Source organism: Phocoena sinus, chromosome 2, assembly GCF_008692025.1.
Source record: "Phocoena sinus isolate mPhoSin1 chromosome 2, mPhoSin1.pri, whole genome shotgun sequence".
Lineage (NCBI taxonomy): Eukaryota > Metazoa > Chordata > Mammalia > Artiodactyla > Phocoenidae > Phocoena > Phocoena sinus.
In genome coordinates, this window is record NC_045764.1 from 165,031,268 (window position 1) to 165,058,784 (window position 27,517).

Below are 27,517 nucleotides of genomic sequence, written 5' to 3' on the forward strand. Positions count from 1 at the left end.
TCTGGTGAGAATGTAAAATGGTGCAACCGATTTGACAAATAGTTTGGCAATTCCTCCAAATGTTAAATGTAGAGTTACCATATGACCTAGCAATTCCACTCCTAGGTATATACTCAAGAAAAATGAACACATATATACACATAAAAACTTGCATGGGAATGTTTGTAGCAGCATTATTCATAAAAGCTGAAAAGTGGAAACAAAAAATGTCTATTGACTGATGACTGAATAAACAAAAATGTGGTCTATCCATACGATGGAATAGCATGCCGCCACGAAAAGGAATGCAAGACGGACACGTGGCATAACGTGCATGAACCTTGAAAACGCTATGCTAAGTAAAGGAAGCCAGTCACAAAAGAGACCACACACTGTATAATTCCATTTATATGAAACGTCCAGAAGAGGCACACCATAGAGACAGGAAGTAAATTAGTGGCTGTCAGAAGCTGGGGGAAGGGAAGAATGGGGATTGACTAGTAATGGGCATGGAGATTTTGGGGGAGTGATGAGAATGTTCTGAAATTAAATATTAGTTTCAATTCTAATTGAAACTGAACAATTCTGTGACTACTAAAATCTCATGACTTTGGGTGAACGTATGATGTATATATATATGCTTCACTGAGATATAATTTATAACGTATAATGTCTATATTACATAGTATGTTATGATATATAATATATTATTTGTAACACACGTATGAAAGAGAGAGAGGCACTTGAAGTGCCTCGGGCCTCAGCCAAGTCATTAGTTACACTTACCATTCGCAGGTTCTGGGTGGTTCTCGTTTCCACTGCTCTGAGGATCTCTCTAAATCTCCCGACTCCTCGAGTCAAGTTCCTGTGTGCACACAGAATTTGACAGGGTTTCCGTCTGGCGTGTATTAATGTTAAATATTTTATACACATATTTCAATTCATTTTGCCTACATAAAAGCTGTTGGCGAGACTGTAAGCAATCATTCTGCACGTGCCTGTCCATCTTTGTTCAACTCTGAAAAGTTTGACCTAGGATCAATGGTCTTTTGAACTTCCACAACTCAATTTTCTCGAGAAAATAAATGTCGGAAGATCAGATCCGAGGCAAAAAACAAAAGGCAAGATATCTTTCCAGAGTCTATCTTCTACCTCACAGTGGCTGAGGAGTATTCCTGCTCTGCTGAGTGGTGCTGAAAACTCTATCTTTTCACCACAAGGTGGGTGGCAAAGGGGTACAGGAGTATCAACAAGGCACTGTGTGCGACGTGGGAAAGGCTTCTTGTGACCTGCAACCTTTACAGGCAAGACAAAGAGAAAAGGTATGAAAAATGAGGGGCTCCACCAAGCAACCACTCCGTGTCTTTGAGAACATACATCACTGCCCAGTAAACCCATCGGCCCCTCCTGCCCCCAGAGAGGCAGAGGGTCACAGCCCCTCCCACAGTTAGTGAGCGCTGGCTGGAGGCTGGCGCCACCTGACTGGGGCCAGCATACCTCATTTTGGTGCCCACACACCTCACAGAGACGTGCAGGGCGACACGTTTCATGAAGGGACAGTAATTTGTTAGTAAATCCCGGTCCATATGCCCAGACCCCACTCGCTGTCTGCCCCCTCTGAAGGCTGTGCCTGACCCATTCAGCTGGGAGCGTTTCCCAGCAGGTCCCTTTACATCGAGCACCGCCACCTCCTACGACAGAACCCCGTGATATTTATAACCTGCTCGTTAGAACACATCTCAGCTTTCCAAAAAAGCCACAGAGTGGGTCAGCCGGTGCGGACCTGTCAGCCAGCCTCTGCAGTCTGTGGCAGAAGCTCTAGGTATTCAGCTCTCTTCTTGGATGACATTTTGAATCACACAAAGGGATTAAAACAAACTGAAGGTGAGTTCTGTATGCTATGAGCACTCACAAGGGCTATTAATTCGTGTCTTATACCTAACGTGACATCCCGGGACGCTGATTCACAAGAACAGCCCCAGAACTTGAAGGTAATGGTTTATTGGCACAGATACGTCAATACTCCCATATCCCTCTCACCCACACATATCAGATGATACCAGATCAGAAGCTTTACGGTGGCATGAAAAGAGAGGCTTGCGCTTGGCAGTCCAGGCAGCACTAAAGGAGACGTGAATAAAAATTAGGTAACAGGCCCTGGGACATGCAATCTACACTGCTGCTTTCCCCTTCATTTGCTTTTATGGGATCTGTGTTCACAGGCACCAGAGTACACTTGCTTTGGACTGAAGCTCGGTTCTGTTAAGTAACATGGTGGGGACAAAACAGCCACAGCTGACAAAGGGGATGGGCGGGGCAGAGCAGTCTCTTTTTATTCCAGAATCGCAGATTAAGCTCCTACTATGTACAAAAAGAATGGCGTTTTGAACTGTGTGAAAGAAGGTGGGACTGGGACAACATAGTTGGAGACCCAGGTTTAAAGGGCTGTTTTAGCCGGGTGGAAATTAAGCCTTGAGTAGGCAGTATCAAATCTATATGTTATAAGTCAGGGAAGGCTATCAGATGGGAATTGGCCATTTGGAATGTCTCCCAGGCCCTCTTTGCAGAGTGAGATACCTATCCAGTTATGCAAGCACAGAATCGTCTAGCTATAAGTGATCTGACACAACCTAGTCCACTGGGACACAGAAGAGAAACAGCTTGCTCAGACCTCCACACCCAGTGAGAGGGAGAGCTGGGACCTTTCGACCCAACCTCTCACCTTCCTGACAAAAGAAATGTGAGCCCTCAAACTGAAGTGCAGCTCTAGAAGAAAGAACAAAATATGCATACGAGAGAGGTCTATGTTTTACATCATTAACATGAAAATTAATATATATACATAATACAAATCGGATGCGCTCCAGTGCTCCCAGCGAATGAGATTCTCCTAGGAACTGGTTCAAAACTGGAAAGAAAATCTGCTGGCCCAGGTGAAGCAGCCTGGTGTCCAAGGGTGAGGCCTCAGCTGCCCTAAATGAGAACCGACGGGTAGAGAAATTCAATTCCCTTCTGAGGCCGAGGTGTGGTTTCTCCCGTGCAGGACCGAGGCCCTCTGGTGGCGACTGCAGGAAGTCCCCGTGACCAAGAGGACGCCGCACAGGAGGCCAAACCGGTAGCAGCTGAGGGCGTATTCCTGACGCATTGACACTGCCTTTGAGGCAAATTCAAGTTTTTCTCAAACTGCTTCCAGTTTACTTCTGGGAAGAGCTTAGGATTCAGAACCAAATTTTTCCTGAAGCTGGGAGGAATCCTGCTTGTCAACACCAGATCTGCAGTAACCGCAGAATGTCTCAGAAGGCCTCCGGCTGTGCTGGTCAAACGGCACCGTCAGGACAACCATGAGGCTGCCTGTCCACCCACAGGGCAGGAGGGAGGGGGACCGGAGGGGAGAGATCACCCAGCTTAAGTATCAGAAAAGGAAATAAATATTCTAAGCGCAAAGACATACAATTCTCAGCAACTCTTATACCATTCATACATGTTTTTAGTCACATAATTTTATTCAAGCAATCACTTCCACTGTTGCCATGACAGCAGAAAAAAAAATTTTTAAGCTAGATGGAAAATCATGATAGAAAGGAACAAAAAAAGGAATTAACTTGCAAGAATTCCATTCTAAAGGCTATGAAACACCCCAATTTGAGGGAAATAAACAAGACGCATGATTGTTTTCACGTCTCTAAACTCTTAGTTTATTCTTAAAATGTGGAGACCCATGAACTACCCGGAATGAACCGCTGCTTAAAAACTCCACTCCAAAATGAACAGAAGAGAGACGAGGAATTTCCCGCATTTTGAGGGTTTCCACAGACCCTCGACATGAGGTCATTTGTTCCATTTCAACACCTTCGACTGAGAGAGTGCAATGATGTCAAAATCCATTATGGTAAACTATTCTTAAAAGGAAGGTTCTGGCCAGCATTCGAGCAGCAGGCACTGGCAAGCTGTCAGAACTTGGGGTTCAGCTCCTGCACCTCGCTTCCTGAGCTGGGTGCGCTTCCCTCCACGTGGAACGGTTCCCAACAGCTAAGCTCTCACCACGGAGAAAGGGCCTGCAAGTCCCTCGAGCACCAGCTGGGTGTTCAGCCCGACAGGCAGGCGAAAACTGCCAACATCACCGACAGTCCCCAGCCCAGCAGGGAGAGCCCAGGCCAGCATCCTCAGCCTAGCTCTCGTGCAAACCCAGGCAAAGGAAAGCCCATCCACGGTTCACGGGGACACGTTCTAATCCCCTCCTTGACCTACTTCCGTTTTTTCTTCTCTCCTCCCTTTTCCATCAGGTTTCATCCTCCTCCCCCTGAGCCTCCTCCTTCCAGGTCTCGTGTGCTGGTCCTCAGGTCACTGCAGAAGCATGACTTCCTGAGGACACCCAGGGAGGGCACTGACTGGCCAGCGCTCGGCCTCCCTCTTGACCCTTTGGGCCCTGAAAGCAGCACTTCTGAAGGCTGGTCTCTGAAATGTACATTCTGACATACAAACCTACAATCGAACCAAGGGGGAAACGTACACGGGAGGGAAGCCAGAGTTCCAAAATCCAAATCCAAACGGAAAACCGAGGCTGGGAGAAACTCGGAGACCGGAGAACTATTTCACCTGGTGATGGGCAGCTATTTCAACTGCAAGCTCAATAGATTTTTTTTTTTTACATTTTTTATGTTCACTTCTTGGGAGCAGGGTGGGAAAATACAATTCTTCCCTTAACTTGTCCTTCCATATTCTCTTCTAACCTCAGAGTTTGGCCCTGGCCACCAATGCAAATTCAATCTCAACTGTCATTGTCATCGCAAACTCAAAGTTCTGATGTGAATAAAATACCGGATGTCAAATTCCTGGGTAACAAGGGAAAGGTACCACTGCCAGCGTAGGTTCAGTATTTTTTCTCCTTCTCTGTGGTGGAGAACTTTATAACTAAAGATCAATTTTAGAACAAGTCAACACAGTAGATCTCTTAGAGCTAAGAAATCGTTCGGCTTTTTCCATGTTCTTTCATACCAACTGGCGCTTCTGAATCTCTTAAGCAGTAGGTTATTTCAATAATTACTGAGCACTGTTACGTATCGGGTTCCAGGCTCATCCCTGAGGATACACTGGTGGACACGGGACAGCACCAGGAAGCTTGGATGGCTTCACATCCCCCGTAAGAACCTAAGCGCCTTGAGGACCAAGATCTTTGTTTTGCTCACTGCCGTATCCCAAGCCCCTCAAACAGAGCTGGCATCCAGAAAGTGCTCAATAAATATGTGTTGAATGAATGAACTACCATGAGCTGAGTGAACCACGACCCCGAGGGGATGCACTTTCTACCTGTTTCTTACCCGCTTCGTTCTCACTGCACATGGACTGGCAGGCAGCACAGCAAGCTCCCTTTAAACAGAATACGTCTCATACATCCTCAGTCGTGTTTGTAGCATGGGTGCCTGGGAGAGCAGGGACACGCCTGTAGCAAGCAACGTACCCAGGCATGCCCAGCCTGCCAGCTTCTAGAGGGTTGTGTGGATAATGAGGATTTCGAGACTTTTGAAAAAACCTTTCAGACAGTTCAGGGAAACCTTGCTGCCCAGGTGCCTTTCCACATGCTCCTCTCTCTCTTTAAAGAGTCCTAAGTCATCCTTCAAGACCCAGGTCAAAGGTCACCTTTGAGAACCTTTTGTGAGCTTCCCCAGGAAGACACGACACTGCCTCCTGGTGTTGTCAACAAGTTTGTACATTTTTTTTTAAATTTTTGGCTGCGTTGGGTCTTCGTTGCTGCACGTGGGCTTTCTCTAGTTGGGGCAGGAGGGTGCTACTCTTCGTTGCGGTGCGGTGGCTTCTCTTGTTGCGGAGCATGGGCTCTAGGTGCACGGGCTTCAGTAGCTGTGGCACGTGGGCTCAGTAGTTGTGGCACGCTGGTTCAGTAGTTGTGGCACACTGGCTCAGTAGTCGTGGCTTGTGGCCTCTAGAGCGCGGGCTCAGTAGTTGTGGCGCACGGGCTTAGTTGCTCTGCGGCATGTGGCATCTTCCCGGACCAGGGCTCAAACCTGTGTCCTCTGCACTGGCAGGTGGATTCTCAACCACTGCGCCACCAGGGAAGTCCAAGTTTGTACCTATTTTGAGTGTAGACAGCACTAAACCTGTGCTTTTCCTTTGTATTTATGTCTGCAGTCATCTTGAGAGCACAGGCCCTCTCGTACTCACCTCTTCTTGTCCTAAGTGCCTCACAGAGCCAACCAGGTACCCAGTGACCCTCAGCAAGCTTTTTTTGGGGGTGAGGGCAATCTTACATTCTGAAATCCCCTTCCCCATCTCCTGGCTGAAAAGCATGTTTATGATCACAAAGAGGACAACTGAAGAGATCCTTCTCACACCAGGAGATCCACCCTGTCAGTGTCTGGACACTGTCAGCACTTACAACCCTAGAAAAACACAAAGGGATACCATGTATCCCTAGGTCAATTTCTCTTCGTTCTCAGGCTTGGGAATTGCTTCTCCTTCATTTATACCACCCTTAGTATCATCTATGTGGAAAGAGTCTGGAATCGAAACCAGAACTCCAAATCTGGAAAGTGGGAGAAGGAAAAGACATCCTTCACAGTACGGAAGGCCACTTCTGGCCGGCTGTCAGGGAGCTGTTTTTCCCAGAATGGATTCCAGCTTCTCCCTCCGTGCACACTCTTTGCCTCAGATCCAGTGACATGCATTTGCGAAGACAGATGGCTTGCTGTAGTCAAGGGCCAGGGATCAAACCCACAACCTTGGCCTCATTAGCAAAGGACTCTCTCTGATCACTGGAGCGAGCCAGCTGCAACCTAGATATAGCAATGGAGGGTGTGACAACCGTGCACGCCGGGACCTGAACAAGCGGGCGAAGCTTCCGTAAGTCTCATTTCAAACCTAATGAGAGTCATACTAGGCTTAACAACATTTTTTGGACCACCCTGGCAACGAGGGCTTCCTCGTGACAAAAGCAGAGCAAACCAGGCATCCTAGTCAGCTGGCCAGGCAGCCACAGCACAGGGAGCAGCTGGGTCCCGGCAGCAGAGACACAGGTGGACGAGGCACAGGGAGCCCTGCGGGGCCCGGCCTGCTCACGCCTGTGACACGTGACAGCCAGACAAACTGTCCTGCCTGTGATGTATGACAGCCGGACAAACTGCCGTAGGGGCTCAGATGGAAGGACTACGCACCCTCCTACCCATTCTCTCCCCTCATCCCGACCCCGAGGCTCTGGGGAAACACGGGATACGGAAAGGCCTGCTCCTCTCCCATCCTCCTTCCTTTCAACCTTTGGAAATGAGTCAAAGGATATCAATCCTCATTCAAACAATACACAGCGGGTGTCCACTGCGCACGAGGAGAGGACCCCGGGGACGCAATGCTGGGCTTGCCAACAAACGTGCTTCCTCCCGCAGACCTGGATCGTAACGAGGCTCAACTTGACCTGAGAGGCCTCACAGTACCTAACGCAGAGCGGGACTCCTCAATCTGACAGCACTTTTAACAAACAAACCAGAGCGCGCCTAACACACGAGGCTCGTTCTTCAGCGTACCCACCTGGAAATCCACGTACTCATCTAATCTACGTCCTCAAACCGAGGCAAGATAGAACGCGGACTCTGGAGTCAGTCTGGGCTCAGACCCAAGCTCTTCCACTTAACTAGTTGTTGACCTTGGGCAAGTGCTTGCCTCGGTTTCCTCATCTGTAAAATGGTGAGAACAAATGTACCCACCTCACAGACTGGCTGTAGGAATTAAATGAGTTCATACCTGGAGTAAGTGCTTTTTAAGCACTCACCATGATTATCACTATTATCCTCCAAACTCTGCCATTGATCAAAACGGTTTTGGAATTCTGGAATCTACCTTCCAGTCAATGCACAGACATGAAAGTCTGTTTTACTTCTTTGGAGTCATTTAATTTTGAAGAAAAAAAAAAGATATTCCCCAGTTTGATTCATTCATTCACTCTGCTATTTACTGAAAGCCTACCATGCTCACAAGGACAAAAGACACGACTGATGTCAGGTGGAAGAGTGAAAAGCTCTTTCCTGGGGCCCTGTGGTCACTCTTGCAGGAAAGGATGGTGACATTGCCTAGGAGTGCTGGTGCCCACGGGGAGGAGCAGACAGTCCCCGCCAAAGGCCACCGGGCGAGGGTCAGAGCCCAACAACACAGATGAGGCAGAGGAGCCAAGGCTGTTAGCAGTTGAGTCCTTCTTGTTCTGGCTCAGCTAATACAGGTCTGCTCTGGATCAATCAACAGGGGCCAGTCCAAACTCAAAAATGTGAGCTTGGGTGGCTGAGCCACTAGAGGCAGTTTAGTGGCTCAAAGTAGTGGTCCAGGAGGTTTAGCCACTAAAGTTCTAGGAGAGCCTGATACAAAGCTGACAAGAGCAAAGCTCAGCACCGACATCGTTCACTTCCACAGAGGGAAGTGTTTGCTCGAGACCAGCCCGAGGTGGGAGACACACACACATGTAGCATGAGGAGTGCAAGAGAGGCCAGGGCTCCACGGCCTGCCTCCAAGAAGGGACATAGCTTATCACGTGGAACCCTGATACGCACCAGGCCAATCTAATACTCATTTAAAATGTCAGTAATGAAGCAGAAGGAAAACCATCTAGGAGGTAGAACTGGTCTGCTAACAATATGGCTTCAAACATTCATGAATTCTAAGCAGCAGGGTCACATAGTTAGAAGGACTTCTGACCATCCTGTTCATCCAGTCACTTGGGCTGTGGAGAGGGACATCGGGGGGGGCAGTCCTTCCAGATGGACCACAGTACTTAAGCTGAAGGTTCAATACAAGGATAAGAGGACAGTGCTCACTTCCATTCCAATAGCAGGAAACAGAACTGCATTTCCAAAACAACCTCTGGGGACAATATTTCAAAAGCTATGACAAGTGAGAAAAAATCCAAGGGACTCAGTTTAAAAATAACATATATAGGACTTTAGGGACTTCCCTGGTGGCGCAGTGCTTAAGAATCCGCCTGCCAATGCAGGGGACACGGGTTCAAGCCAGGAAGATCCCACATGCCGTGGAGCAGCTAAGCTGTGCATCACAACTACCGAGCCTGCGCTCTAGAGCCCGAGAGCCACAATTACTGAGCCCGTGTGCCTAGAGCCCGTGCTCCATAACAAGAGAAGCCACCGCAATGAGAAGCCTGCGCACCGCGATGAAGAGTAGTCCCCAGTCGCCACAACTAGAGAAAGCCTGCACTCAGCAACGAAGACCCAACGCAGCCAAAAATAAAATAATAAAATTAAAAAAAAATATATATATAGGACTTTAAATGTCCAGGAGTCACGGGTCCAAATGCCTTCAGGAGCCAAGCAGGCAAGAGATGGGGGTGAGGAGAGCTGAGCGGGGACGGGGAATGGCAGCAACTCTGAAGGCGGCGCTCAGGCCAGGTCAGCCCGAGGGTCCCATTCAAAACCAGACCAGGCACCCTTGGAGGGGAAAGGAGGACCTTGGCCATGAAGCAGGCACATAAAAGCCTCCGGGAATTTTCTCGGGGAAAACAAAGTATTGCCCAGTTTGAGGCAGCAAACAGGTTCTTGTGAGTCAGGCTGGGAAAGATTAGTAAGTTGGGGATAGAAAAGAAGGAGAGGGCAAAGGTTGAGAGTGATCATGAGACGAGGAACAGAGACTGGAACGTGAGACATCTGGAAACAAGGCGAAGGGAAACAGTACCCGGCGCTGGGCCTCCACGGGACGGGTAAGAGCCCGGGAAACAGGCTTCACCTTGCTGTACCTGCCTCCCCACCTGTAAAATGGGACTAATACCTGCTCCTGAGGCCTGGATAAGATGACGCCTGTAAAGTCTCTGGCCCAGCGCTCAAAATCATGTAATCCTCCCATTCCCCACCTTCCCCTAACCCTCGCACCACCCACCACCTGGTCCTCCGTTCCACACATAAACTGTTATCGGGTAAAAGCCAAAGACAGACACTGGTACGCTTGCGTACCTCTGGTTTACCAGAAGATACTGCAACATCACAACTGGTTTCCATCATATACTATGGTCAAAATTTTGTTCTCAACTGACAGGTATTTAGCATCTTCTGTAGTTTTATACACGAAGAAACAAAGGTTCAGAGAAATTATGTTAAGTGCCCGTGATCATCACACAGCCCACAGACAGAAGAGCTGGTATTTGAACCCAGGCCCAGTCTGACTCCAGTGCCCAGAAAAGTTGATGATCCCTGTCATGCAGAAGCCTGCAAAGAGTCTGGAAACTGTGACTAACTCCCATGACACAAAAGCAAAAGCACGACAGGGCAGAAGAGAAGCAAGGAAGGCTGGGAACAGCGAGGGCCAGGCCAAATTCCTACCGGGACACACTTGGCTCTGAAGAAGGGCTGTGATTCATGGCCCCTGCCAGTGGCGGCAGACAACAAAGGGACAGCAGAGCATTTCTGCCGCGTGGGCTAACCTTCACGGCGGAAAGAGAACTCTGAAGTGGACCAGGATGGACAAGGAAACTAACATTGACAAAATGATGATAATATAAAAATGGGTCGGTCCACAATTCGTTAGGACAAGCTTCTACATCAGACGCTTTCATCATACGCCTCACAGAGTGCCCTTCCCAGTCAGAATTCACATCCAATCACTCAGATGGTGAGCTCAACTGTACCTTTGCACCATCTATAGAAAAAAAGCTTCGTTAAGCACACGAGCAGGGCAAACATGATCTGTGGGGAGAATATTGAATTTGCTCAGCAGAATAAGCTATTTTCAAGCCCTTCTAAGCCATCCAAAAGAGCGGACATTTACTAATAGACCCCTGACAAGATAATTACAAATGAGTCCTCTCTCTCATCAAGAAAGCCTCCCTAAGACTTTCGGCTGCTGGGAACTTCCCTGGTGGTGCAGTGGTTGGGACTCCACGTTCCCGGTGCAAGGGGCCTGGGTTTGATCCCTGGTCAGGGAACCCGTGCATGGATCCCACATGCATGGATCCCACATGCATGCCGCAGCTAGGAGTCAGCATGCTGCAACTGAGGAGCTGGCGAGCCTCAACTAAGGAGCCCACGAGCTGCAACTAAGACACAGCGCAGCCAAATAAATAAATAAAATAATTTTTTTTTCTTTTGTGGTACGCGGGCCTCTCACTGTTGGGGCCTCTCCCATTGCGGAGCACAGGCTCCGGACGCACAGGCTCAGCGGCCATGGCTCACAGGCCCAGCCGCTCCGCAGCATGTGGGATCCTCCCGGACTGGGGCATGAACCCGCGTCCCCTGCATCGGCAGGCGGACTCTCAATCACTGCGCCACCAGGGAAGCCCTAAAATAAATATTTTTAAAGAAAAAGAGACTTTCAGCTGCTTCAGGATAGAGACGAGGTCTTCCAGGGTAAGACCAGCTGCACACCTGCTAGTCACAGGGCTGCTGTGAGGATCACATGAGGCCACAGTCACTGCTCAGTAAATGTTCACCATCATCGCCTTCTTCTGAAGTGACACGAGCTGGTCCCACACCACCCCCAGCCCACTGTTCCAGATGGTTCTCCCACCAACCTAGTGAGCAGACAGGACTCGTTACCCTCAACTGACAGAGAGGGAAACTGAGTCCCAGAGATGGAATGGGAGAGGCCTGCCCAACAGCACTGAGCGGGCAGCGGAGCCAGGACCGGGATCCCCAGTGCAGGGATCCTTCCCCTGCCCCTGCTCGGTGTCCTTCTATCCACCCCAACTATTTTTTTCAACTTTTTGTTATATAAAAAATAGACACAGAAAGCCACATAAAACAAATATATCGCTTGAGAAATTATTACAAGGCAAAAACACTTGTAACTATCACCCAAGTTTAAAAAAAAAAAAAAGAATCCTTGTCACTCACCCCATCCCAGTTAACAGGCCTCTCCATCCAGCCAAAGTAACTGCCCCCCTGACTTTCATAGTCATGGCCTCATTCCATTCCTTACAGCTTAATCACTCAAGTATACATCCCTGCACTTGCCCATTTTTTTTTTTTTCTTACTTGATGAGTCTTTAAAATCTCGGTTAATCTACAGGTTCCCTTTCTACCTCTTTCTTTTCCTTACAATTTATCAGTTAAAGAATCTGAACTGCTTGACCTGTAGAGATTCCCATTGGCTGGAAAACCACACAGTCATGCAGTTCGATAGGAAAACCACAGAGTCGTGCAGTTGGATATATTCCTCCTTTCCCTGTATTTCTTGCATTTGGGAGCTGGATTTTGAGGCTTCACCCATTCAGGTTCAATCCCTTTGCAAGACTTTGCCAGTCGTGTGTTCTTCCATCAGGAGGCACATTGGGTCCAGCTGTCGCTCTTTTGTTGCTGCTAGCTGCCCTTGATGCTTGATGGTTAGATACGTTAATTCACTGGGAGTTACAAAATGGTGACATTCTAATTCTCTCACTGCATTTTCACTTACTAGCTGGAATAATTTTATAGGGAGGTGTTTCCCTTCATCTAATATTTGGTTTTCCAGTTCATACAGTAAATGGAGGAAAAACATTTGATTCTTTCTTTCTGTCTACTTTGTTAGATACTGAATTAGAACTCATGAATTTAAACATATTTGATGAGACTATTGCAATTTTTATCCTTCTTTAAATTCAAATTGTCCCATATATGGCCTGAATTCCATGTTAGAAAACATAGCCCTAGAAATCTTTGATAGTTCTCTTGCTATCTGATATGTAGAGATTTTACAGGCTTGTCTTATTTATTTCCTACCCCAGAACTGAATGAGGTTTTTTAAATTGGAAAATGATACTTCAAGATCACAACCTAGGCACTAGGGACGGTCATTGCTACTGGGTCAGTCACTGAGCCAAACCTCCTCTCCTCTCCTTGTCTCTCTGAAGGACTTATTTAAAGGACCTCCCCTCTCTCTCTCTCTCTCTCTCTCTCTCTCTCTCTCTCTCTCTCTCTCACACACACACACACACACACACACACACACACACACACAACACACGTGTATATCTACACACACGCGCACACAAATACACATACAGACACACACACACACACAGATACCTAATGATTTCATACTGATATTTCCAATTCTGTCATTCAAATTGAGGACTACACTACAAATAACAAATGCTGGAAAGGGTATGGAGAAAAGGGAACCCTCCTACACTGTTGGTGGGAATATAAGTTGGTACAGTCACTATGGAGAACAGGTGGAGGTTCCTCAGAAAACTAAAAATAGAATTACCATATGATCCAGCAATCCCACTCCTGAGCATATACCGGGACAAACCTATAATTCAAAAAGATACATGCACCCCTATGTTCATAGCAGCACTATTTCACGATAGCCAAGTCATGGAAAATACCTAAATGTCCATCGATAGACAAATGGATAAAGAAGATGTGGTACATATATATACAATGGAATACTACTCAGCTATAAAAAAGAATGCAATGATGCCATTTGCAGTAACATGGATGCAACTAGAGATTATGATACTAAGTGAAGTAAGTCAGAAAAAGATATACCATATGATAACAGTTATATGTGGAATCTAAAATATGGCACAATTATAAAGCAATTATACTCCAATAAAAAAATAAAATAAGGCACAAATTAACCTGTCTACAAAACAGAAACAGACTCACAGACACAGAGAACAGACTTGTGGTTGCCATGGGGGAGAGGGGTAGGGGAGGACAGGACTGGGAGTGTGGGATTAGCAGATGTAAACTATTATACATAGGATGGATAAACAACAAGGTCCTTCAGTACAGCATAAGGAACTATATTCAATATCCTGTGATAAATCATAATGGAGAAGAATATTAAAAAAAAAAGAATGTTGGGGCTTCCCTGGTGGCACAGTGATTGAGAGTCCACCTGCCGATGCAGGGGACACAGGTTCGTGCCCCGGTCCGGGAAGATACCACATGCCGCAGAGCGGCTGCGCCCGTGAGCCATGGCCGCTGAGCCTGCGCGTCTGGAGCCTGTGCTCCGCAGCGGGACAGGCCACAACGGTGAGAGGCCTGCGTACCGCAAAAAAAAAAAAAAAAGAATGTCTATATGTGTATAACTGGGTCACTCTGCTGTACAGCAGAGATGCGCACAACATTGTAAATCAACTATACTTTTAAAAAATTAAATTAGAAAAAAACAAATTCAGGACTACAGAGTTTTTCCTTGATTTCTTCTATCTTAAATCTATTTTGCCTTTCTCCTACACCAAGAATCCTGGTTCCCAAGGACATGAGGGATAAGAGAATTAGAACATTCCATGACTATTAAGCTGCTCTATTTTATGTACACAAAAAACATTTCACAATATCAAATCATATCACCATCATTATGATTATTGAAAAGCCAAAAATCTTATTTTCTGCATATGCTATCAGCATTCTCCTTTCATTTTTTAGTTTATGGTTGTACTATATCTGTTATGAGACAATCAAAGAAATGGGGAAGCATGACCTATACTTTAAAAAAAAAAGAGTAGTCAATATAAACTCACTCTGAGTGAGCCTACGTGTTGGATTTAGCAAAGACTTCAAAGTACCTATTATAAGTATGATCAAAGAATTAATAGAAACTACATTTAAAGATTAAAAGAAAATAGCAAGTCAGCAAATAGGGAATCTCAATAGAGAAATAGAAGCTATAAAAATTAACCAAGTGGGGATTTTAGAGTTAAAAAGTATAACTAAAATTAAAAATTCCCTAAATGGGCTCAACAGCAGCTTTGAGATAGCTAAAAAATCACTGAACTTAGATAAATGAATAAAAATCATCCAATCCAAAGAACAGAGAAAAAAAAAAAGGCTGAAGAAAAACAGAGACACATAATGATAAAACTGCTGAAAAACAAATCTTGAAAAGTAACAACAGAAAAATAATTAATCACATAGAGGGGAACAACAGTTAAGATTAATAGTGACTTCTCATCAAACATAGGGGAAGATATACTCAAAGTGATGAGAGAGAAAAAAAATCACCAAGAATTCTGCATGGCATAAAATTGTCACTCAAAAATGATGGCAAAATAAAGACATTCCCAGATAAACAAAAAGTGGGAGAATTCATATCTAGCAGACATACCCAATACAAAATTTTAAAGGAAGTCCTTCAGACTACAAGGAAATGACAACAGAAGGTAATTTGAAACCACAGGAGTAAATTAGTAAGAGTACTAGAAATATAAATATGTGGTTAAATATAGTTTAAATATATTTTAAAATCTTTTCTTCTTTTAATTTATATTAAAAATAGGATTGTATGAGGAAATAATTATTATATTGCACTGTTGTGTTTATAACATATAGAGACATTAGTAGCAAAAGGAGGGAGGAAATAAAGCTATATTAGAGCCAACCTGCATATTTTACTGAAATAGATTGACAATTTAAGATATGTTTTATAATTCATAGAGGAACCACCATAGAAATTTTCAAAAAATACAGGTAAAAAATCAACAGAGGAATTAAAATGTAATGCTGAAAGGTATTTGTTTAACACAAAAGAGGGCCATAGGGAGGAACAAAGAATAAAAAAGACATGAGACATACAGAAAACAAAGAGCAAAATGGCAGATGTAGATCTAATCATGTCAGTAGTTACATTACATGTGAATGAGTTAAATATTCCAATCAAAAGGCCATTTTTTTATACTGGATAAAAAAAGCAAGGTCCAACTATCTGCTATCTGCAAGAGATATACAAGAGAGGTGTTTTAATTCAAAGATACAAATAGGTTGAAAGCAAAAGGATGAAAAAGATACACTATGTAAACAGTAACCACAAGATGGCTAGAGTGGCTATATTAATATCAGATAAGGCAGACTTTAAGTGAAGAAATATTACTAGAGACAAAGAGGTATCTATGAAAAACCTACAGCTAACATCTTTTTTTTTTTTTTTTTTTTTTTTGCGGTACGCGGGCCTCTTACCGCTGTGGCCTCTCCCGTTGCGGAGCACAGGCTCCGGACGCGCAGGCCCAGCGGCCACGGCTCACGGGCCCAGCCGCTCCGCGGCACATGGGACCCTCCCGGACCAGGGCACGAACCCGCGTCCCCTGCATTGGCAGGTGGACTCCCAACCACTGCGCCACCAGGGAAGCCCCTAACATCTTACTTAATGGTGAAAGACTGCACACTTTCTCCCTAAGATCGGGCAGGAGTAAGATAAAGAGGTCTGTTCTCACCACTTCTATTCAACATTGTATTGAAGGTTCGGGGCAGTGCAATAAGGTGACAGTAGAAATAAAAGACATACGGTTTGGAAAGGAGGAAGTAAAACTGTTTTTATTCACAGATGACATGATCCCATATGTAAAATTCCTAAGTAATCGATCTATTAAAAATTATAAGAACTAGTTAACAAGTTCAGCAAGGTTGCAAGATACAGCATCTATATATAAAAATCAATAGTATATATATGTGTATATATATATATATATATATATAAAAGCAAAGAATAATCTGAAAATAAAAATTTAAAAACAATTTCATTCACAATAACATAAAATGAATAAACTACTTAGGAACAAATTTAACAAAAAATTCAAAACCTGTGTAATAAAAACTGCAAAAAAATCTTGAGAGAAATTAAAGAGGATCTACATAAAAGAAGAGACAATGGATTGGAAGATTCACTATTGTTAATGTGGCAATTCTCCCTAAATTGATCTAGAGATTCACTGCCAGCCTTATTCAAATCCTGGCAGGCATTTTTTTTTTTTTTGTAGAAATTGACAAGCTGAGTCTAAAATTCATATGGAAATATCAAAGACTGAGAATAGCCAAAATAATTTTGAAAGAGAACAAAATTAGAGGACTTACACTACCTAATTTCAAAACTTGCAATACAGCTACATATTCAAGACAGTGTGCTATTGGCTTAAGAATAGACATATAAATCAATGACACAAAATAGAGACCCCAGAAATAAACCTTTATATTTATGCTCAATTAATTAATTATTTTGCTAAAGTGTCAAGGCAATTTAATGGGAAAAGAGTTGACTTTTCAACAAGTGGTGCTTAGACAACTGGATATCTAAATGCCAAAAAAAAAAAAAAAATTAACTTAGACTCTTACATCACACCATACACAAATATTAACTCAAAATAGATTAGAGGCCTACGTGTAAAAGTAAAACTATAAAAACTTCTGTAATAAAACACAGGAGAAAAACTTTGTGGTCTTAGATTGGGCCAAAATTTCTTAGCTATGACACCAAAAGGACGATCCATAAAAAGAAAAATTGGTTAAGTTGGACTTCATCAAAATTAACTTTTCCTCTCTGAATGACATAATTTAAAAAAAATGAATACCTGCCATAGACTGGCAGAAAATATCTGCAAATTATATATCTGATAAAGGACCTGTATCCAGAATATATAAGGAACTCTTACAACTTGATAATAAGAAGACAATCCAATTGAAAACAGGGCAAAAGATTTGAAGACTTTCACCAAAGAAGATATAAGAATAGCTAATAGGCACATGCAAAACAGCTGAACATCATTAATCATTAGGGAAATGCAAATTAAAATCACGAGATACCACTACAAACCCACCAGACTGGCTTTAATTTCAAAACTGCCAACACTAAATGTTGAAGAGAATGGAAAGAAGCTGGAACTCTCATACACTGCTGCTAGGAAGGTAAAATGGTACAGTCACTCAGGAAAACAGCTTAGCAGTTTCTTAAAAGTTAAACATAAACTTATGACCCATCAATTCCACTCTGATGAATCTATCTAAGGAAAATGAAAACATATGTCTACAGAAAGATTTGTCCATGAGTGATCATAGCAGCATTATTCATAATAGCCCCAAAGTGGAAACGATCCAAATGTCCATCAACTGGTAAATGGATAAACAATGGAAAAACTATTTAGCAATACAAAGGAGTGATTACTGATATATTCAACAACGTGGGTAAACCTCAAACACATTATCCTAAGAGAAAGAAGCAAGACACAAAGGACTACGTATTCTATGATCCCATTTATGTGACATTTCTGGAAAAGGCAAATCTATAGAGCAGAAAAGTGGTTGTCTGGAGCTGGGGGTAGGAGTGGGGACTGATTACAAATAGGCATGAAGAACTTTTAGGGTGATGGAATGTTCTAAAGCTGAATTGTGCCAATGACTGCAATGCTTCCGTAAGTTTACTTAAAACAATTGAACTGCATATTTACAACAGGTGAATTTTTGATATATAAATTATACCTAAATAAAGCCGCTAAAAAATAATAGTAGCATCTTGCTTTATGATAATTCCTGGCTACCTCCCCGTCCTTCACTTTTATCTCTACCTGATCGTTCTTTTGTCTCTTGTGTCACTTGGTCAGTTTTCATTCCACTTTCAGCATTCTCCTCATTGTGGGGTCCAGTCCCAGCAAAAAGCCCTAGTGGGTCGGTTTCAAGTCTTCACAGGGGCCAGACTGCTCCAGTCCCTTAGACCTTACTTGGGCAAAACCCTCTCATTTTCAGCAGCTAATCTCAATTGGCCAGACAAGCTTTCCAGTAGTCTTGATGGCTATTTTCGGTCTCCTGTCCTCAGGCCCCTGGGATCCCCCATTGCTTCCTTCTGCTTTCTCCCACACAGATGCAAATAACATGCTTGTCTCTAGCTGTTGGTAGTCTGTCGCCATTAGCTTGTACTTTGGTGTTCGTGAGTACACCTTGTCATCTAGTTTCACGGTAAATGTTGTGCACGGGTTTTTGGTTTTGCTGTCCGGTTACTGTGTCTTTTTTAATGACAGGATATGAGAAGATCCCAAAACTATACTGCCACTGTTGTTATCATCTTCCCAGACTTCTCAGCTGCTGATTCTTACCTTTTCTTCTAGGGAGCTGACAAACCCTTCACTCTGCAGGGTTTTATTAATTTATTTATCAAACTTACCATGTGCCAGACACTGTCCAAACACACAATAATTACTAACGCACTTAATCTGCCTAACAACACTACGAAGAAGGTACTATTATTATCCCCAGTTTACAAATGAGGAAAGTGAAACACAGAGAGGTTAAGTAACTTGCCAAGGTCACCGCGCTTGTAAGGGGGAGGATTCAAACCCAGGCAGGTGGATCCAGAGTCAATGGTTTTTAACCACTAGACAATGCTGCCTGCCAAGAGTGCATAAAGTGTGTCTGGCCTGGTAGCTCTAGCATTCAACCAGGCCTACCATCCCTGCCCCCCCCAGGCCTCCCTGAGATGGGGAAATCTTACCCCTCCCTCAAAGACCAAGTTCAAATGTCAGTTCTTCTAATGAACTGGATGAACGCACCCAGGCAAGTGCTTGCTCCTCCGTCCTCCCCTCCCTCTCCTTCTCCCCACCAGCCCGTCTTTTCTTTATAGTGCTTTGCACCAGGTGTTATAATTATTTGTTGTCTTTCCCATGAGCTCAGAGAACATTTTTTATTCATCTCATATCCCAGAGCTTATCCTAGTGACTGGTGCCCAGCAGGCTCTCAATAAACATACATGGAGTTGAGATGGCAAGAGCTTCTTTTTTTTAACTAGCTCAAAACGTACTTGGAAGCAGTATAATTGCATCTTTAAAAAAATCTGTAATTCAGAGGTTTTACCAAGTCTGGCTAATGAGTTTTTCTGAGTATTCTTCAGAAGAAACACAACATCAGATTCTTCCTGGTATTTTAACTGCTTGTTTCCAACATGCAGAGATTGCTGCTTCTGATGTTAATCTACCAGGGAGAGTCAAAGGAGAACCAGCTCCCATACCCATCAACCAAGCACCTGCCAGCAAAGAGAAGATACAGAAGGAAGAGCTAGCTGAACACCTAGCCTAAAGAATCACCACCAAAGTCACCTGTGAATAAAAAGTAAAAATTCAAACCTCAAATAGAGAGGAAGGTGGAAAAATCAAACGTCAATTGAAAAAAGCAATTCATTAATTTTTTAAAATCTTACAGCTTAATGCAGGATTTTGCTATGAGAACATACAATCATATTGTAGATATCCTTATTGGTGTACAGATCTACGGCAGACATTGCTATACAAATATAAAGGCAGGTGTTTGTAAGAAAATTTATGGCCCCTCTCCCTTTCAATAGAAGGTTCTAGCATTTCCTAAGAAAAGTCGTAAATTTTCCAAAGATGTCTCAGTCATTTTCTGGGCTTTAACTCAACCTCTCTGGAACTCTCTCTGAGAGCTGACTAAAAATACCTCTGCAAAAAAAAAAAAAAAAAAAAAGTATGGAGAGAAAAATGATGACTTAAAAAGAAATAGGTAGGAAATATCCCTTGAAAAGAGCTGGGGCCTCCACCCCCTGCACCCTGCCCTCATATAAAATATTAACGCATTTGACACTTAAACCAGGGAAGGGAAAGAACAGGTTGATGAAATTTGCTCTGGCCAAGAACAGGAATGCTGCATGCCTTCCCAACACCCTCCTGCCCATCCACCCTGCTTCCCGGGCAGATACATCTGGACCAGCTCTGTGGCACAGGCGGCACTAAATTACCGAGAAAGCTCTCCACAGTCTGACAGGCTCAGAGGGGGTAAAATCTGGCTTCCTCCTTGACCAGACGGGACGTGAATTCCTCCTTCCCAACACACATGTGCCATTTCAATGGCCTGCCCTTGAGGGGCTGCCTACGAAGGCCATGCTTAAACAGGCTCTCAGGCTTCTGTGTCCAACTTCAGCCTGTGAGGTTTCAACTCAAAGAGCTACATACTTGAAAAAAAATGCAGGTCTGGGAGGCTCTGGGAGCAAATGTTCTCAACACTAAACCGTGGAAAATGATAATTCTCTTTCCTGCTGTGGGAACGCTAGAATCCCATCCAGATGTGTACACGCCAGGCTTAAGTAAGGAGGGCTACAAGCACCAATTTTCCACCAAGCTAGGAGCTTCTCAGAAAAGAAAGAGTCTATCAGGCCTGCTTGGGGGGTGTCTTATAATAAAGCCACCGTTATTGGAAACAGTCTCAGAGATAAGGCAGACAGCAGGAGTCCCTATGACCTTCCCAGAAAACGTATTATCTCTTACTGAGGTCAAGGAAACCACTTGATACCTGGCCCCCTTCACCCTCTTCCAACAGAAGGACATCATCTGTGGGAAGAGCTAGATGGTCAGAGCACAGCTCCCCCTAAACAGCAACAGGAGCGGTCACTTCCATGAGGCCCGTCTAGGCTGTCTTTTTCTTCCTTACATCCCGGCACCTAGCACAGTGCTTGCACGCTTAGCTCTCAGTACATACATGCTGCGTGAACTAATTTTAAAGAAAACACACAACTGTCAGGCATCTGTGAGCCACAGCCATCTCGGCTGAACATAAGTTCATTCACTCACTCACTCATTCATTCACGTACACTTGTATACCAGATACTCTCAAGGTACAGATCCCTCCCCAAACCAAACAGATAAAAATTCCTGGAACTTATATTCCAGTGATGGGAGACAGACAATAAACAGATTAGATAAGGGAAAAAAAAACACAATGTGGGCAAAGGGTTAGCAAATTCCTTTCCTCTCCTGCTTGAGAATCTGACCTTAGGTTAACTTTCTACTTCTGTTTCCCTGGAAACCTAATAAAGCTAGAATGTCAATTATGTTACGAGGCAACATTGCTTATATTAAAAATGACCTCTGACTGATAACTTGCATCTGGACTGCAAGGAACTATAAATATCTGATGGGGACAACGCCGCTTTGGGCGTCCTTGAGTGTGATGACTTACAACTGAGCATATCCCTCAGGGAGACGTTAAGCCGGGGCAGACCCCACCCCTACTCCACGTGAAGCTCATTCTCTAGCACGTGAGCTGTCACATGATGAGGGAGGGGCAAAGAGGACAGCTCCTGGGTGGCCAGATGACTGCCAAGAGCACAGCTCACATAGGAGAGAAACCCTTGACACTGCCTGGTTGGCAACTTACGGTTCTGCTCCAGATCTGTCTCCATAGATGGCCAAGTGTGGCCAGTGAAAGTCTTGTGGGTCGGAATGCTTAACTGAACCTAAGAAGATCCCTGGTAAGCACTGTTCGTAGTACATTTGATGCCCGTTAAATACTGAGAAAAACAGAGCAGAGAAAAAGGATGGGTTGGTTGGACCAGATGCCTCTGATGCCTATTCAGGATCCTTTCAGGTCTAACCGACACGAGCGCCCTTCCCAGTCCACCTCGCCTTTGTGAATTAGCTCCTCTTCACTGATCCATCTTCAGGCTCTGCTCAGTCACTTGCTCGGGAAACCTCCCCTAACCACCAGCTCCAGGTCAACTTCATTTTCAAATGGCCTCTCACAGAAATGGGTACCTTACCGCCTGAGCCCCATCTCGGGGTGTAGTTATACACCCAGGAATATAAGGACCTGGTTTCTCTCTGAAAGCAAGAAGCACGTCTGGCTGCTCACCATTTCGCCCCCAGCACCTGGAGAACATCTGGCAGGAGTAGCAGCTGAATAAACACTGGCAGAACAAGTGAATGTTGGAACAAATCATCTGAAACTAAACAGAGTTGGGCAGTAGTCCTCACACCACACTGTTAAGTTCCTGCTGTGTATGCTCACTGATGATACTCCTGTCCAGAGCATGACCCAAGAGTCGGCCTGCAAATATTGCCCTCTATAAAAGAAAATTCCAGGGTCAATCTCCGGTCGTATCAAGAGTTACTGGGAAATATCAAAAAAAATAAAGTTAATTTTGATTTTTTAGCCACAACTGTTATATAACCATCTCTTTTGGGGAAAACGTGCAAAGTGAAAGGCTGAATTTAAAGAGGTAGTGTTGCCTTCTTCTCCTTTCCTAAGGTGTAAGCCTACTTGTAGTTATTTATTTTCCTGTTGGACTAGAACATCCACTGGGATCATTTGCTGCCTCCACCCTAGCTCCTAGCACATAAACGTTTGATGGATGAACAAATAAGTGGACGAATAAACAAAGAACCTCCCCCTTCCCTCCTGCCTCCATTAAAATAGAAAATCACTATCCTGAACAAACCCAAGGTGAAAACTGGAATAATCTCCTGTACCAGTTCATCTTTCAGGGAATTCCAATTCTGAACGGAGGCTGAAGGAGGCAGCCTACAGCTGGGAGAAACCGTCCGGAGAGGGGCCTTTGTGAGATGCAAGTAACTGCTAATTAGTTCACCGGTCCCCTCCCCATGCCCCATGCTCCCACCCTATCCCGCCTTGTACTCTGGAAGCCTCAAATGACCTACCCCGTTCTTCTGCTGAAGCCAGGACAGGCCAACATGGATGCACCCACCTTGCTGAACGCTGATAACGCTTTGATGGCGCAGGCCTCGAACACGCCGTGGGTGCTAGCGCTTATGCAGTGCATTGAAAGCAACTACCCGAGCCCCATAATTCATCCCCTGAAATTTATCACGGAAAGTGGTCCTGGAATTTCATAATTAAAACTGACAAAGACTCCTTTGTTTTCATACTAAAGTTTTGATGGCATTAAGGGATGAGCCAGACCTAGTCTACACTGAAACAAAACAGAGAAGACTTGGCTGACGCTTTTTCTTACATAAACAATTACAACTAGACTGGCTTTAAAAGTCCTTATTTTCTCAGTCTAATGTATTCCTTGCGGCTCTGCTGCCCAGAGCTCCATCTTCAAGAAGAGAACACTAACTGGGAGTGGTCATTCTGTGCGAGTGCTGAGAAAACTGGGCTGGGCGTCAGCAGGGGGAGGCGCAGGCCACCAACTAGCTGTGTGACCCTGAATAAATCACACTGCCTTGTTTAATTCTCTTCTTTTTCTTTTTCTTCTTTTTTTTTTTTTTTAGAAGTTTTAGGTTTACAACAAAATTGATAGGAAGGTATAGAAATTTCCCGAAGTCCACAGTTCACCTTAGGGTTCACTCTAAGGAAGTGAATAGTGTTGCACATTCCATGGGTTTGGACAAAAGTATAATGACACCTATCCATCATTATAATGGCATACAAAGTATTTTCACTGCTCTGAAAAACTTCTATATGCTGTGTATTCACCTCCCCTCTCTCCCAAACTGCTGGCGATCTTTTTATTGTCTCCACTGTTTGGTCTTTTCTAGAATAGCATATAAATGGGATCTTCTTTTTTTCCTTGAAAAGAGAGGTTCAAAGCCTTTAAGTCTATAAGACCACTCATGGTCCACCACAGGCTCTAGGCAGCAAACTCCCCCGCTAAACACGGTGGCTTTTCTTCCAGTATGGAGCCCTGTCCCACTGGTCCCGCTCAGAGGCCACCTGGAGGTGCAGGAGGACATGTGTAGGGTATTTGCTCATAGGAAGGCTACAAGTTTTGTGTCCCTTGTCACAATGAACCCAGATGCCTGTCAGGTGTGTTATAAACAGAGGAGCCATTTCTTCAGCCTCCTGCTCTGAGCACACCCCAGCACTGCCTTGTTTACTGACTGTCTCCCTGAGCAAAATGTAAACCCCATCAAGGCAGTGACTGGGTCTGACCTGTTCACTTAGAACAGTGTTTGGCACTAGTAAATAACCTCTTGAGGTTCTTGATAAGTATTTATTAAATGATCATTGAATGTGATTTCTCTGGATCTCAGAGTCCTCAGCTACAGAGGGCAGTGATTTTTAAAAATATGCTCTAACCATTTGGACTCCAGGATTTTCAGATTCTACACCCGACCTTCAGCTCAACTATCATGAAAATTTTCCTTATTACTGAAATGACTCGTGGGAAGTGCTTAGCACAGTTCGCTAGGTTGACCCAAAGTCTTCCAGACACAGGACTGCTTGAATGACAAGTGGCATCACCGAGGTGGTCCTGGCTGACCAGGCTGCAGGACTCACACTGGTCCGTAAACTTCCCTCCTGAAGCTGTTGTGAATAAAGGCAGTAGCCCACTTACATGGAGTCCCCCCCACCACTCCCTCCATCACCCCATCTTTCTCTCAGTCCAATACATACATGGTTCTTGCTGAGATCAGAACGTAGCCTATGGCTGAAAACCAAGTAAAATGAACCAAGTCCGACTGATATGGTGGGCATGATTCTGCTGGCACTAGAACCCTGCCAAATGAGCTACCCTAGCCTTGGCCCTTCCTGATACCCCATCCTTCTCCACACCTGAAGAATAAATTCCCTGCATCTTAGCCTGGTTTTCAGTCTTCCACCATCTCTCCGCCATCCATCCTTCCAGCGAGAACCCTAACTTGGAAAAGGAAATGGGAACGGAAATAACATTTATTTAAAGTGACCCACATCTGAGGCCACCACTTCGTTCGTGCCGCTCTTTCCCCAATCTAGCTTGTGCTCTGACCATCCACCAAAAGTCCTTTCAAGGTCACAAAGGCTTTCCATATTACCGAATCCAGTGCTTTGGTATTTACCCTTATTAACACCTCAGCGTCATCAGGTGAGCCCTTCCTCCTCTTCAGGCACCTTAGGCTTCTATGAGGACACACCCTCGTGGTCCCTCCTACCTCGGGCAGCTCCCCTATGGGCTCCTCCTCCTTGGCCCAACTCCAACTCTTGCAGGTTTCCTGCTGGGTCCTGGGCTTTGCTTCTCTCTTTATGGTCTGTCCCTCTCAGCCCATCCAGTCCAGGGCTTTTAATATAATCAACATGCTGAGACTCCCAACTTATAACTCAAGGTTCAACCTCCCCTGTGCTCATCTATCCTCCTAGTCGACACTGCCACTTGGAAATCTCACAGGCTCTCAAATGATACACATCCAAAGGCAAATCTCTGATTTCCTCTTTTCCGAATCTGGTCCTCTCCTTGTCCCCACTCCATCTAACCAGTTGCTCCGACTGCAACTGGGGAGTCATTCCTGATTCCTCTGTTCCCCTTCCCGCTGCCCCCCAAATCCAATTCATCAACTAGTCCCCACACCAGTTGGGATCACACATCAACGAACAGCAGTTCTACCATACATCTCCAATCCATCCACTTGTCTTGGTCCCTACTACCACTGTCATCTTTTATTTTTTTTTTTTGGCGGTACGCCGGCCTCTCACTGTTGTGGCCTCTCCCCTTGCGGAGCACAGGCTCCGGACGCGCAGGCTCAGCGGCCATGGCTCACGGGCCCAGCCGCTCCGCGGCACGTGGGATCCTCCCGGACCAGGGCACGAACCCGCGTCCCCTTCATCGGCAGGCGGACTCTCAACCACTGCGCCACCAGGGAAGCCCCACTGTCATCTTTGAGGTGAGCATCTAATGCCTTGCCCACCACTGTCACCTCGCCTTTGTTTTGGTGACTTGGGGATTTTTCTTTGGACAATCGCTACTCTCCCATTGTACGCCACCAGAGTAGATCTGCCTTTTCAGGGTAAGCCAAACCAGGAGAGTCTGTGACTCTCCCCCTTCCAACTCTGCTGCAGCCACACTGGGCTCTTTTCAGGTTCCTAAACACATCAAACTTCCCTGGGTCAAGACCTTACACGTGGTGGGCCCTCTGCTTGCACCACTCTTTCTCCTGCTTGTGAAGCCTTCAAGTCTTGGTCTCATGTCACTTCCTCAGGAGGCCTGGCCTGACCACCCTACCTAAGCAGGTGCCCTCTGTTATTTGCTGCACCCATTCGTTTCCTAGCATTTATTACGATTTGCAATTATAAACATTGGTTTACTTGTTTATTATCTTCTCCCTCACTAGGCTGTATCCTCCCTGAGGACCCGGACTATGTGTCTTATATTCCCCAATTCAGTACCAAGCACAGTACCGGCACATAGCAGAACTATGTTGGATAACTGACCCAACCTACTGCATGCCAGGTCCTGTGCTGGGAGGTTTATATAGAAACACATACATTACTGTATAAACCTCTGCTCCAACCAGAGTGGCCTCCTCATACCCTGCAGAATATATACAATACTGAGCACCCCAGGTTTCTACCAACCCCAGGTTGGTAGTTCTAACCCCAGGTTTCTACCAACTAGCTGGAAAGTACCCCTGACTCTCCCGAATCTGTGCACCTACATCATTTCAATCCCACTTCTCCAAAGCTTTACCCCCTTCCCAAATCTTCCGCCGTCTCAACAGGCAGCCTCCTTATTTGGCTTTCTGGCAACCTGGACTTCCCCTGTCACACATGTACAGATATCCTGAGACTGCTTCTTTTAGTTAATTCCCTGAGATGAAGTTCTAGGAGGTCAGGGACTTTGTTGTTCTTTTCCGCATTAAAGCCCCAGTGCTAGGCCAGGGCCTGGCTCCTATGCGATTAGTCCTCACTAAATGGATGAATAAGTACTTTACTGAATGAGTGAATGGGCCTGGAAACCTCAGCTCAGTTAAAGTGATTATTAGGTGTTCTTGCATTGTTTACTCTTTTATACAACCATACTGTCGCCTATAAAGTTACTTATTTTCACATCTTACCCTTTTTCTTTTCTCCTACTATCTCCCACAGTGCAGGCTCATTTCTTTTTACTCTCTGAGTCTCTCGAGAAATGTCATGTACCAAAAGTTGATACATACGAAACGCTTACTGGAAATGTGTCTGAATTTTCTCATGTTCCTTGCATTTGACTCCTAATGTAGAAAGCAGGGGGCAGTTGAAAAGGCAACCACTTCTATCACTGCCAGGAGGAAGACGTACTGAAGGCAAGAATGCAGAGGACAAGGCCAAGTCGCTCCAGTGCCTGGGGAGGCCAGTGCATCTAGCCAAGCCCCCTCGCG

At 45.0% G+C, this 27,517-nt stretch overlaps 1 protein-coding gene and 1 non-coding gene across 9 annotated transcripts in view; both read right to left on the reverse strand.

Annotated features, from left to right (window-relative positions):
- TTC7B (tetratricopeptide repeat domain 7B) overlaps window positions 1-27,517 on the reverse strand; it is a 240,460-nt gene that overhangs the window by 133,083 nt on the left and 79,860 nt on the right. For all 8 annotated transcript variants that reach the window (XM_032621506.1, XM_032621507.1, XM_032621510.1 and 5 more), the window contains one exon: window positions 766-844. In XM_032621506.1, the coding sequence (XP_032477397.1) occupies window positions 766-844 (79 nt within the window). The remainder of the gene's footprint in view (window positions 1-765; window positions 845-27,517) is intronic.
- LOC116750265 lies at window positions 24,141-24,269 on the reverse strand. Its single transcript, XR_004348962.1, has one exon. It is a non-coding gene; the product is annotated as a small nucleolar RNA SNORA11 (small nucleolar RNA).